The sequence below is a fragment of the Penicillium malachiteum genome (genome assembly GCF_028827825.1).
Source record: "Penicillium malachiteum strain IBT 17515 chromosome Unknown utg000004l:1.0-4883003.0:1.0-4884900.0, whole genome shotgun sequence".
NCBI classification, from domain to species: Eukaryota; Fungi; Ascomycota; class Eurotiomycetes; order Eurotiales; family Aspergillaceae; genus Penicillium; species Penicillium malachiteum.
The window spans coordinates 1,046,672-1,059,979 of NW_026643097.1; the positions used below are offsets into that span (position 1 = coordinate 1,046,672).

Here is a 13,308-nt window from a genome sequence, read left to right on the forward strand (position 1 = left end):
CTACCACTTCCAACATAGTTCCGTTCCTCATCTTGATTTATTTCTTTACTTTGAACCTGTATCTCTCTCTTTTATCGATGAACATCGAATTACAAAATATTTAAAAGTTCCAAAAACACATCCCAATCTACACTATTACTTAGATTGCCAGGGGTGTAGGAGTGGTGCTCCGCAGCAAGCAAGCAGACACCAAGGCACAACTTCAAGTTGAAGTAAAATTCAAGCCAGACATCGTACGTATATGAGACTGTTAAAGCCTTTTCTTCTGAAAATTTTCGCGAGTATATTCTTCCTTCTTCCAGGTGTTTATTTTCATTTTGAATTCGGTCTTTGACAGTTCAATCACTCATTGTCCTGCGGTATCAAGCCCCGATAAGCCAAACCTTATCGCGCGCCAAGAACGGCCCTGATGCTAAAACTGACGTCGACCAACAGCGTTTTCGAGGCCAAGTGCGCCAGCATGAACAACGAACAGTTTCGTCGGCTACTGGCTGACAACTCATCGTCAGCCAAGTCAAATAATAAACCCTCACCCTCACCCCGAAATGCTAGCTCCGGGAATGCAACCCCGGCCAGCGGGCTACTCGGCTCCCGAATGCGCTCCAGCATCCCCATGACCCCGTCAGTAGACTTCGGTTCTCACTGCAAAAGTGCTGGGCTTTCTCCCCGTACTCACTAGCTAACATTCCATCTTTTAATCTCCAGTCGAGCTGTCTCAGGCGTTGATTTCGCCCGTCAACTCGCAGAACAGCGCCGCGAGGGTGGTGACCGACCCACCAAACGATTCAAATCCTCCGCCGCGCCAAAAGGCTCTAAGTTACCGTCCGGATACCAAGATCGTGCCCATCTACGAAATGAAACATCGGAACAAGATGAGGATGACCTCTCCAAGCGGATCAAGGCCCTAGAAGATATGGTGAAACTAGGCCAGATCGACCAGGCGACATTCGAGAATCTGCGCACGGAACTCGGTGTCGGAGGCAATACTAGCAGCACGCATATGATTAAAGGTCTAGACTGGGAGCTTCTGCGCCGAGCGAGAGCAGGCGAGGATATTGAGGCGCAACCTGAGAAACCTGAACCTGCACCTTCCGATGAGCCGGTCACTGCCGAAGATGCAGAAGCGGAATTTGAACGATTAATGGAGGAGAAAGGCACTGAGGAGATCCAGGCTGCACCGAAGGAACAGAAAGAGAAGAAGAAGGGAAATATGGCGCCTCCACCGGCGAGCAAGAAGACTCGAGATGAGATTCTGCAAGAGTTGAAGGCTAAACGGGCTGCTGCTAGTGCGCCTGCTCCACCACCGGAATCGATCTTGGGTGCTAAGTTCAAGAAGCTTGGAGATGGAAGGCCGGAGAAGAAGCGGTTTGTTGAGACAGATAAGAATGGCAGGAGGAGAGAGGTCCTCCTTATTACCGATGCGGAGGGTAATACCAAGCGGAAGACGCGGTGGCTCGATAAACCTGGTGAATATGTCAAACCCGTCGCTGCTATGCCCATGCCAGAGAAGGATGCCAAACCTCTTGGGATGGAAGTACCAGCAGAGATTGCCGCCAAGATTGCAGCTAGTGCTGCGAAGGAAGAAGAAGAAGATGATGATATCTTTGCGGGTGTTGGCGCAGACTATGATCCTCTGGCTGGTATCGAGGATGAAGAGGACTCTTCTTCCGACGAGGAAGGAGAAGCTGCGGATTCTGCTAAGACTATACGGAAAGAAGCGGATGCTCCTGCCCAAGAAAAGGACCAAGGCTTGCCAGGCGCTACAGCTCCTGCCTCGAAGCCGCGCAACTACTTTGCTACCAGCTCCTCTGCTGCTACTGCTGAGCCGGAACCAGAGGACCGATCCAACCCTCTCACCAAGGATCCCACTATTCTCGCCGCACTCAAGCGAGCGGCCGCTCTTCGGCAGGCCTCGCCGTCCGCTGAAAATGAGGCTGAGTCAACAGAGTCCTCATTGCGACAGAAGCGCTTTCTCGAGGAAGCTCGACGACGTGATGCCATGGACGATGCGGATATGGACTTCGGATTCGGGGGCAGCCGGAACGAAGACGGTGATGAGGAGGATGATACTGTGCTTCTGGACTTCGAAGATCATGGTGGCAAGAAGCGCAAGCGTGGACCTAAGAAGAGGAAGGGAGATAAGGATAGCGCAGAAGATGTGATGCGCGTGCTGGAAGGACGACAGAAAGACTCGGCATAGATTTGAAGCAATTATCATGTCTTGTATAGTCTAATAAATTATTTTGACCTACTCGTCTGCTACTTGATCGCCGTCTGTCTTTAATGAAGCTTTCTAACTGTTAGGCGTATAATAGAATTCTATCGTGGGTATTCCTGTTAAGGGTATTCCTGTTAATATGAAAACATCGTGAAGTGCGCCCTGATGCTGATGTTCCTACTCGATACTGTACTGCGTAGCTCCCAACTGAGGATGCAGCCCTTCTATCTTGATATTTTCTATATCCCTACCAGTACACTACTTCTTGTAGATAACCTTGGAACCTGTCTTATGCTGACTGGGCTGCTACTTTCCCTAATACAGAGCCCGAGTCCCAGACAGACCTCGCCGGCGCTGTGAATGTCCTGTCATTTCCAATTTAGGCAATGTTGTGCTCGTTAGGGCTTAGGTCCTGGGGCAGGCCACAACGAAGTGAGAGATCGTCGACCTTCATTCACTCTCACTTCCTCAAAATGTGATTTCGCTTATTTTCGACGCGTCTGCCTGCCAGGTATAAATAATTCTCCCCTCTCTTTTTTTTCTCTTCTTCCTCTTCCTCCTTCCAACTTCCCACTTCCCCTTCCCACTTCCCCCCTTCTCCATCTCTTTGCTTCTCATCCACTTTCAACTTCGTTCATCCTTTTCATCATCCTTCTCTTCATCTTTTCCATCTTTCTCCTTTTGTTTCTTTCCTCTACCCTATTTACATTTGCCTCACATCTCCTTTTCCAATAAGTTACAACCTTCTCTCATGTTGTTTACCTTGCTACTCACTGCTGTTCACTTTGCTAACACGCGTTCAGGACTACATATCATTTTCAGTCAGCTCTCAGCGCGCCTTACGCGCTGACATCATGATGGGTGGCCAATCTTTCTGTTCTCACCAAGGTAAGAACTCTAGTAACTTCTTTTTTTCCTTTGTGGTCATCCTTCTTCGGTGGGGTTCCTGCATCGGTTTTTTATACTTCCATGAGACCTGCTGCCTACGCGCGCCGTCTCGGGGTGACTGCTATGAAATATTAGCCTGGGGTCACCCCCGTGCACCTGCCCCCTCCGCCTCCTTCTCTTCTTCTATCTTTGCCTCCGCCCAGTTGTCTCTCATTAGCCCCCTCGGTTCTTCAATCTTTGTCCCCTCACCCCTTGTTTTTCCCATAGTTGCATTGATGAGTGGAAGACCTTACCAGCATCCCGTGCTGACGGAGGTTAAAACCTCCAGTTTTCTAGATATCTACCACATCGGCGTCCAGCGTCAATCAGTTCGCAGTTTTTATATTGTTCCAGGTAAGAACTCTAGCAGCTTCTTTTTTTTCCTTTGTGGTTATCCTGCCTCGGTGGGGTTCCTGCATCGGTTTTTTATACTTCCATGAGACCTGCTGCCTACGCGCGCCGTCTCGGGGTGACTGCTATGAAATATTAGCCTGGGGTCACCCCCGTGCACCTGCCCCCTCCGCCTCCTTCTCTTCTTCTATCTTTGCCTCCGCCCAATTGTCTCTCATTAGCCCCCTCGGTTCTCCAATCTTTGTCCCCTGATCTGCCCCATTCTCTTTCTCATAGTTGCATTGATGAGTGGAAGACCTTGCCAGCAACCCCAGCTGACGGAGGTTAAAACCTCCAGTTTTCTAGATACCTGCTACGTCGGCGTCCAACATCAATACTTTCACAGTTTGGGTGTTGATTCAGTCAGGTGAGCTTCCCGTGCCCATGGTCTCATCCTGGGATTTTTTGTATTTTTATTACTCTACGGAGCCCGCCCACGGTGCCACTAGCAACAACTTGCTAAGAGGAGACTCATTCGGTCTTCTCAAGACCCTAGGTCCCCAACTTGAAATCCGCCGCTGACCCCCAACTCAACATACTAATTCAGGTGAGATTTCCGTGCCCATGGGTCTTGACCCTGGGATTCTTCTGCTCAAAAGGTACTGCTCATAGAGCACTGCTGCCTTTACTGCTACACCTATGCCGCTGTGGTCTTAGAAATTCTGAGCTTTCCCACGGTTCCACTAGCAATAAATTGCTAAGAGGAGACTCTGTTGGTCTTCTCAAGATCATCTAGGTTCCAACATCTGCCATGAACTCCCAGTTCTATACGCCAATTCACGTGAGTCTTTCGTGCCCATGGTCTCGTCCTGGGATTCTGTATTTTTAGCTCTACGGAGCATTGCCCACGGTGCCACTAGCAACAATTTGCTAAGAGGAGACTCGTTCGGTCTTCTCAAGACCTTAGGTTCCAAAATCTCGATCGGTTATTATCTTGACTTGGGAGGCCTTCCTGCATTTATCACTCAGGTGAGCCTCCCGTGCCTAGGATTCAGACCTGGGATTGTGCATTGAGCTCTACGGAGTGTTGTCCATGGTGCCACTAGCAAAAACTGGCTAAGTGAAGGTGCTTTCCGCTCGTCTTCTCCAGACCATCTAGGTTCTATTCCAAACGTACCGTTGGCGTTGACTTAACTTGGAAGCTTCAAGATACCAGTCATGCAGCCTGCAGGTGAGCCTCCCGTGCCTATGGCTGAGTTCTGGGATTGTGCATTCATTGTCGACCGTCCCACTAGCAACAACTTGCTAAGCGAAGATGGGGTTTTCAGTTGTCTTCTCCAGACCATTCAGGCTCCGATATTCTGTCGATACGGTTGGTCATTAAGTCGTCTGGTCTTGTCGCTCAATCAGCACTCATTTTTCTCGTCGCCTGCGGCTCGACCGTTCCTGGCTGATTCTTCCTTCAACTCTAACACTTATCCGCTTACTATGTATGGTCTCGGCTCTTCATTGTAGCTCGACTTGGAGTCAACCTTGGAAATTATGCATGTCCTTAACCTGGATATTTTAGATGCTTCAGTCTTTCACTCTCCAACAAGCCGTCTCGAACTCTCCATAGCTCACTCCTAATCCGTTGGATTAATATTTTCTAGCCTTCCTCTGTGATGCTGTATTCTTTTGAACATTTATGCCACTCCTTCTCTTCACCGGGTTAAGCGATTGTTTTTCAACAATGGTGGGAACTAGGTGACAGTAGCTTAGATACTGGTCGGATCCAAAACCAAAGCTTGTATATTCATATATCATTCAAGAAATTAACACCGACTCAAGAGACTCACGTCACACTACCAACGACTTCGTGGATGGATATCGAATGTGAACTCTACAGAGCATCCTAATTCCTGATTCCTAATTAGAAACTAGGGAATCTCCCGAGATCGGGTCCGTGCGCCATTACACATCATCACCAGATTCACCACACCTACTTCTCTACCTACATTTTTCAAGTCTTTCATGGCTCTCCAGCGTTATTGGAGGCCTTTATGTGTCTTCAATCTATTTGCATCTTATTCAAACCATACTCGAGCAGCCATGACAGGACACAAACGCAGTGGAGCAAAGCACCATGCTCGGAATCCTCATCTCGAGAAGCGACCTTCTTTGACGCATTTCCTCTGCATACCGCTGGTCAACTCTGCATCAATTACCCAGCTTGAAAAATCGTTGGCATCTTTCAAGGAAGATTATCCTTTCATTTCATCTTCAGGCCTTCCAGAACGGCGTGGTCAGTCATCAAATGATCATGTTTCGCGACCACTGATCCCCGAGGGTGCAATCCGCCCCTTAGGCACACTTCATTTAACGCTCGGAGTCATGAGTCTTCCAAATAGAGATCGTCTCGATGAAGCAATTTCATTCTTTAAATCACTCAATCTAGACGAACTATTACGGGAGGCTGAGCGGGTAGCTCTCCAGAAACAAGCAAAGAGCCACAACAAGTACAGGTCTAACCGTACAAAAAATGCAACAGAAGATCCCCCGCAATTTTCTCAGAACTCCATACAACCACTTACTGCTTCGCTTGAGTCTCTACATGCCATACCGAGAGCAAAGGCCGCTACAGTTCTACATGCCTCTCCTGTTGACTCCACAGCACGACTATATCCATTTTGTCTAATGCTGCGAGACAAATTCATTGAAGCGGGATTTATTACTGGCGATTCCAAAGAAAAAGAAGAAAAGTCAAAGAAGAATGATGAAGCAAGTGAACGGCAGACAAAGACTGCAGATGAACCCGCTTCACCTCGACATGATGAACCAGACCAGTCGAATACATCGACAATATCAGATCCCTACACTGCGGCTCTTGCACGCACACCAAAAATCCGGCCTCTACTATTGCATGCGACGATTTTGAACACGATCTATGTTCGGGGTCGACTGAAGTCTGCACAGGGACCCTCTCATACACATCAGAAGAGGAAAAATGTGCAGAAACGCATTGAAATTGACGCAAGAGGTCTGTTGGATAGGTATAAGAATTACTTCACGGATAATACGAGGACAACTCCTCGTGTACTTGATTCACAAAGCTCTTCTCCTCGAAGAAAAGAATCGCCAGCTCAGAACGATGAGCAACCTCGTCCGAAGACGGATTCTTCTGAAGTTATGAACGCCTCAGCACGAACTGAGCCGCAATTTCCCTTTATTTGGGCAAAAGATATCCCGATTGATTCGGTGTGTATCTGCGAGATGGGAGCGAAGAGGCTTCCTGATCAAGGTCTTGATGCTGAAACTCTGGATCTTAATAAGCGTCTCGGTGAAAAGTATGTTGTTGTCGCGCAACGAGCTATACTAGATTCATCTAGTTGAAATCCCAGATGTCATCTCGGTTTGCCTGATATTCCTCGGTTTGGGACATCGGATCCATGGAAGCTTGTACAATACATCTACTAGTAAATGCACAATTGGGCTCCTTTGGCACTCCAAGGTTGTGAAAATCGATGTTCATTTCTATTATTCGTAGCAGTACGATAGATATTGCTTGCTTGCTAATATGAGGTAAGGAATATTCCATGATCCCAAGCCAGCTTGGAGTTACCATAGATTCTTGTATACTGCGCAATGGCTTTAAAATCGTTGTTTGTTTCTCCCGATTCCATCACAATCACCTCAATCGGCTCATGATAGTCTCCATGCCTCTCTCCACAGACAACTCGGCAGCCTTAGCCTTGACGCCACTGACCATGCTTCGTTCAAAGTCATCACGACAACGCAAAACAGCTTCGATCCAGGAAAGTTGAAGATCCCAGTACTCCAGCTTGAATGCTTCATATACATTGGCCAGGCCCATGCCCTTCTCAGCCTCGAGCAAACGAACCAGCCAGTCCACAAGACGCCACTTTTGCTTGATGGTACCCTCAAAAGAGTCTTCGTATTTCTGGAAGAAGGCAAAGACGGTGAGGACGTCGTCCTTGAACTTGTCTGTGAATGGATCGGTATTGCGGCGGAATTTGACACTCTTGTTTCGTACTGAGGACAGGTAGCGGACCAGTAGCTCGTCTGACAATTCCTCAACCAAGATATCGGCAAGGGAGGGATGCAGGACTGGGGTGTAATCGGCCATGTAGTCCTCAAAGGTAGACGTGATTCGTTTGATTGCGTATTCACCGTACCATTTCGTGGTGAACAGGTCTGGAATAACGGTAGTCAGATCCACAGTGAAGACAACCTGCACAAACTGCGCCAGGCAGTGTGTGCTGAGATCCACATAGCCATCGCGCAACGCATCCAGCTCTGCATTTGCCCGTGTGGCCATGTACTTGGGTGTCACCAGTGACTCGAAATCGCGCTTGAATCTGGACAGGTAGCCCAGCTGGCCGGTCTCCTCATCATCATCGATGCAAGCAATTTGATCGTTGGCCACACCAACCAGCCAATCCTGTAACAGTTGAACCCCTTCAGCCTGTTCGGGGCCTGCTGACTTGGCCTTCGTGCACTCTTCGTCAATCAAGGATTGCCATGCGACCTGTCGACTCTTCAGTGAGCGGAACATAGCATCGATAACGCCCTCGACGACATCGGCTCGTTCAGAGGCACCTGCAGCACTGATCTGCTCATGAAGCATACGCCACATATCTGCCAATGTCTTGGTGCGGAAGTAGCCTTCTGCGTTGGTACCCAGTGCATCTGGTTGTCTGTCCACGAGCCCTCTCTTGTCGGCGTCGAAAATGCGATCCATCCATTCCTCCACGGCTTCGATAATGACACTCTGCCACTGGCGCACCAGCTCCGGCTCGCGGTCGTCGAGGATATTGGGCATCAACTCGTTCGGCATCCAGCCCAACTTCTTCATCTTCTTGTAATACTTGTCACTCCAGTGAATGATCGTCAGCAGATTATCTGCGGGGATCTCGGGGTCATCAATCATATTCACGAGGAATTCGTGCATCGTGCGATGATAGATATCAGTGTAGGTCTTGTAGATCTTCCATTTCTTCGGTACCAGCTTCTGCATGCCTTGCTTAACCGTAAACAAGTCATTGAAGAACCAACGGAAGCTCTTTTCCAGTTGATCAGGGTCTCCGAGAAATTCGTCTTTGGTGTTATCGAATTGATTTCGGGCATAGAACTCGATCGCCTGTATAAGCTTCTCCTTGTAGCCGCGCACAGTCTTCGGACCGATTCTCATAGACTTGAACCGACTCGCCAAATCCTTGTGGTCTTTCTGTGCTTCCTGAAGCGCACGCACAGTATCATCATTTTTCTCTTCGTTCATAACCACAACAGCCAATCGAACCACCATACTCTTGTTATCCTCCTGAACCAACGGAATCAGATTCATGCAAGCTGTTCCGAGATGATCGTCAAACCAATCAATCACAGAATCCAGACCCTCGAAGTATTCCGTAAGAGTCGTCTCCGCACTTGAGTCCTGCGCCTGGCGAATCTGATCCATCGCCTCATCCCTGAAATCCCGCAATCGAGAGATCTGCATATGAGCTCGTAGAAGATTCGGCTGGTTCTCAATATCCTCATCATCCTCTCTTAACAACTCCTCCACCTCTTGTAAATCAGCGCTGAAATTCTCCAGCCCTTTTTTCATCATCAACGTCGCATCAAAGTCTCGTTGGATGCGCGCTAACTTGTCGATTTGCGCGAAATCCTCCACGCTGTCTTGTGACTCGGCGCATAACTTGTCGATCCCTTGCAGCTCGTCTTTCGTTTTCATCACTTGTCTCTGACCTTCTGTCAAGGTCGCAATACTGCGCTGTACGGCTTCGAGTTGGTCACGCAGTCCCTCGCGGAGTCGAGAATCAACGGCTGTCTTCTTGCGTAGGTATTCGGCTTTAAGACCATTAATCTTGTCCAGGTCTTCCGGGTGACGAAGAAGGTCTTCTAGTCGTGGCATCGCGACAGTGCCATCGGCATTGGCGGTTTGTGCCATCGTGGTAACTTTATCCATGAATACAGGAGGGGTATAGGCGTTGGCGGGTAATCAATCAATTGGTGGGAGGCAGCACCGCGGTGCGGCTCGAGTATTAGATACAGGCTCAAGCCAGAGATGCAAGCATGTAACCTAAAAAATTGCAATAGTCGTTTGCGAACTGGTTTATTGGATATGATTGTGGTTGCTTAACACGGTGAAACACAACACTGCATTACCGTGTAACCGTGTTACCGTTGAGGTCCACCTGGAGATGGAGAGCTGCGGAGCTACAATGGAGGAGTGGCAGAATGACTGCACGTGAGTCACCGCCCAGGAATTTGCGGACTCGGGATTTGAGAGCATCAAGTTGATACCGTTCATCATCCATTAATTCTTGAGCGCACCACGTCTCTCTGCCATTCCCTGCGCTGAAACTCTTCAATCAGCCTTCCTTTACACGAATATTTCCGGGTTTCGTCGAGTTCCCCAACTCCCACTTCAACCTTCAACTCCGAACGGCATCACACTATCTATCACGTCAAAGTCTACCTCAACTCCTTCAAAATGACTTTCTTCCGCATCACCCTCCTGCGTTCCGCTATCGGTCTGCCCCGCCGCTCCACAGATGTTCTCAAGGCCCTCGGCCTGAAAAAGCGTATGGCCACAGTTTTCCACCCCGTGTCTTCGTCCGTGGCCGGTCAGATCATGAAAGTCAAGGAATTGGTCGAGGTACAGGAAGTCGACCGCTCAATGACCAAGCAAGAGGTCTGGCTTGAGCGCAAGCCTGATCCTGGATACTATGTTGAGAAGACCTCTGTGCAGGAGCGCGGAGAGATGGGTCAACAGTAAAGATGCTCTTTATCTTTCTGCTTCATTGATCTCTATCTTTATACTCTTCTTGCGGTGAATAAATGAGATACCAAGGGATCAATTGGCGATTTTTGGTCCCGTCTGTACTCTATTTCTCCTGCCGCTCTGCATGGGATCTATTTGGTCTCTTTCTGTCCATTTTTCTTGGTTTTTCTTGCATGGAGCGGGCTTTTGTTTCTATGTCATGTATTCTATTTTTCGATCTCATGGCCACATGATTATATCGTGGCTTTCTCTTCTAACTGGACTATGTATTATACGGGTTGTTGATTGGAATCCATCTGAAAAGAAATATGTGCAATCTGAATTAATCTCACTATGAATAGAAAAGAATAGACACGCCAGTCGTGTTTTCGTATCATTCGCTTGGGTGAATAGGAGGCGTTCATAATAGTATCGCGAACGCCGGAGGACCCAATCGGGACTCCCAAAAGGGTCTATGTATGATCCATGGCTCCCATAGAACACATGGAGTTGTTTTTTCAGTAATGTAGAAAGAAGGAAAGGAAGCAATCACTCCGAATGTACATTGAACCAAGACATTGCACAATTCTCGCAGCCTTAAGCCTTGTAAAGCGTGTCGAGGAAGCCTACTGCCAGACGACTGATGACACTCTTATCTGGGATACTGCCAGCAACTCCGTACAGTGTAGATGTATCGCCGCGCTGCAGGATATACGACTTGCCTTGTCTGCGGCGCTCCTCGGCCTTCTCAAGCTCCTTCCCAATGACCTCGGTCAGATCAGTAATCAGCTGGTCAACAGCCTTCGCAGTAGGGATAGTGAATGCGCAATGCATAGCCGGTGGTGACTGCAGAGCACTTAAATGCCATCCCTTGGCGGAGAGATCATCGGCAATGTCGTAGATATCGATGGCACCGTTCTTGCTGCGGTAAGCAATAACACTGACAATCGGGTTGCCCACGACCTCCATATGTGCTGAGATGACGGGATGTTCGCGAATAGCAGCCTCGAACTTGCGCGTGGCGTTCACAATCTCTGTACAGCTGTTGATATAACCCGCTTCACCGACGCTCATCATACTAGCCCAGCAGCCAGCGATAAGAGCGCCGGGCCGGGAGCCAGCAATCGAAGGCGAGGCATAGACACCACCAGACCAGTCGGGGTAAACAAAGTACTGATAGCTTCGGTAGGCCGAGTTGCGGTACAACAGAGTGGAGTTACCCTTGGGCGCGAAGCCGTATTTGTGAGTGTCCACACTGATGCTAGTAACACCAGGCTGGCGGAAATCGAAGCCACCTTCTTCCTCATATGGAGAGGGGAAGCCAGCCTTCTTGAGAAGAGCAACAACGAATGATCCCAAGCAGCAGTCAACGTGGAGAGGAATCTTATACTTGGTTGCCAGGCGAGATAGAGCAGGGATGTCATCAACAATTCCGTGGGGGTAGTTGGGAGCGGATCCAACGAGAAGGACGGTGTTAGGGTTGATCAAGCGACGGACAGCATTGACGTCAACCTTGAACTCAGGCTCAGGGCAAGGAACTCGGTGAAGCTTGATCTTGAAGTAGCTGCACGCCTTGATGAAAGCTGCATGGGCTGTATCAGGGATGATCCTATGTACTGTCAGTAATCTCGTACATTATTAGTCCCAGATACTTAAGATAAACTCACATCTCTGGCTCATTGATGCCACGCTCTAGCAGTCCCTTTTGCCGGGCAGCCAAGCAAGCCATAAGGATTGATTCTGTACCACCGCTTGTGCTAACACCAGCACCATCGGAGGGAGCATTGAACATGTTCAGAACCTATAACAAGTGGTCAGCTTCCAATACTTCGCCATATACGGATTCGCGCGCATAGATCTTTCATGCATGACATACCATAGCAACAACCTCTGCCTCCATCTTCCGAACTCCCGGGAAAACATCCGGATGGATCGGATTGGTGACGCCAAATTTACCAAATGCCTCAGCCTGTAGTTTCAGAAGATCCTCACCTCCATGATAGACTGCGCCGCTGACCCGGCCATCTTCCCAGCGCTTATGTTTCAAGTCGGCCAGTTTCCCGAGCTCTTCGCGGACTTTATCCGGAGTCCAACCTTCCTTCGGAAGCGACAGGTAGCGATTCACGTCTGGACCACTGGGGACAAGCTTTTTCTGAAGGTCAACGATAGCAGTCGATACCTCTTTATCGATCTTGCCGCGAACGCCGGGCAAGCGCAGGAAGGTGGAGACGATGAAGAGGCGAACGGCGAGATAAGCATTGCGAATGCTTCCGAAGATACCGTAACCGCGGAGGGAGTAAAAGGCTTTGCGCACATAACGGAGGATAAACAATATGAATACAATGTTGCGAATACTATAGATTCATTGAAAGAGCGTTATTCGTCAGCGATGGCGATCATCGGAGGTTTCGCGGGGGAAGTTCAACTTGAAGCCGGCGCGTACTTACATGTCCAAGTTTAAGGCAGATAAATGGGCGCTGGACGCTCGACTATAGCCGAGCAGTTTATTCTGCAGGGCGACTGGGAGCGCCGAAGAACTCATTTTGGCCCTTTGGAATGAGTTTAGGGAGTAATGATGCAAAAGATGGCACCTGGAACTTGAAGTTGGAGAGAGCGGAGGTGGACATTAAGTAAGGTCCGGACTCCGGTCCGTTGGCCATGCCGAGGCTGCCCACATGAAGAACTACATCATGCTACGAAGTTGTACTAGAGGTAGATATGGGAATTGCGGTGAATTGAAGATATAATTTAACTCAGACCTCTTCGCATTTATTCTGGAATCATGATCTTAATAACGAATGGTTCTAATAGGAATTTGAAGAATCGACTATTCATTGCTGCAGCCGATTAAGGCTCCGCGCTTATATACAGTAGAGAGAACTCTCTCCAAACACCACCCTTTTTCTCCCTTTTCCGGGTTCCATATTCCATATAAAAAAAGACTTTTTCAAAACCTGAGAATAAGACAATAAGGAAAAAAGCTCCAAACATAAATCACATCAAATCATCAGAGATTCCGCGATGTTCAACTCTCACGCGGGCTGCCGCTGTGCAAAGTTCATAAAGTCGG

At 48.7% G+C, this 13,308-nt stretch overlaps 6 protein-coding genes across 6 annotated transcripts; 4 read left to right on the forward strand and 2 right to left on the reverse strand.

Annotated features, from left to right (window-relative positions):
- Positions 1–460: 460 nt before the first annotated feature.
- N7483_008545 (uncharacterized protein) lies at positions 461–2,200 on the forward strand (the record flags this gene model as incomplete). The annotated part of the gene is made up of 2 exons (XM_057091972.1): positions 461–621; positions 706–2,200. 2 exons carry the CDS (start codon positions 461–463, stop codon positions 2,198–2,200), a joined length of 1,656 nt encoding a protein of 551 aa, XP_056943146.1.
- Positions 2,201–4,693: 2,493 nt separating this feature from the next.
- On the forward strand, positions 4,694–4,990 carry N7483_008546 (uncharacterized protein; the record flags this gene model as incomplete). The annotated part of the gene is made up of 1 exon (XM_057091973.1): positions 4,694–4,990. The coding sequence occupies one exon, from the start codon at positions 4,694–4,696 to the stop codon at positions 4,988–4,990; it is 297 nt and encodes a 98-aa protein (XP_056943147.1).
- A 576-nt stretch (positions 4,991–5,566) lies between these two features.
- N7483_008547 (uncharacterized protein) lies at positions 5,567–6,847 on the forward strand (the record flags this gene model as incomplete). Its single annotated transcript, XM_057091974.1, has 1 exon — positions 5,567–6,847. The coding sequence occupies one exon, from the start codon at positions 5,567–5,569 to the stop codon at positions 6,845–6,847; it is 1,281 nt and encodes a 426-aa protein (XP_056943148.1).
- Positions 6,848–7,142: 295 nt separating this feature from the next.
- N7483_008548 (SNARE-binding exocyst subunit SEC6) lies at positions 7,143–9,422 on the reverse strand (the record flags this gene model as incomplete). Its single annotated transcript, XM_057091975.1, has 1 exon — positions 7,143–9,422. The coding sequence occupies one exon, from the start codon at positions 9,420–9,422 to the stop codon at positions 7,143–7,145; it is 2,280 nt and encodes a 759-aa protein (XP_056943149.1).
- Positions 9,423–9,968: 546 nt separating this feature from the next.
- N7483_008549 (mitochondrial 54S ribosomal protein uL30m) lies at positions 9,969–10,253 on the forward strand (the record flags this gene model as incomplete). The annotated part of the gene is made up of 1 exon (XM_057091976.1): positions 9,969–10,253. The coding sequence occupies one exon, from the start codon at positions 9,969–9,971 to the stop codon at positions 10,251–10,253; it is 285 nt and encodes a 94-aa protein (XP_056943150.1).
- Positions 10,254–10,835: 582 nt separating this feature from the next.
- N7483_008550 (sphinganine-1-phosphate aldolase DPL1) lies at positions 10,836–12,780 on the reverse strand (the record flags this gene model as incomplete). Its single annotated transcript, XM_057091977.1, has 4 exons — positions 10,836–11,847; positions 11,906–12,039; positions 12,115–12,592; positions 12,686–12,780. The coding sequence occupies 4 exons, from the start codon at positions 12,778–12,780 to the stop codon at positions 10,836–10,838; spliced, it is 1,719 nt and encodes a 572-aa protein (XP_056943151.1).
- Positions 12,781–13,308: the final 528 nt, after the last annotated feature.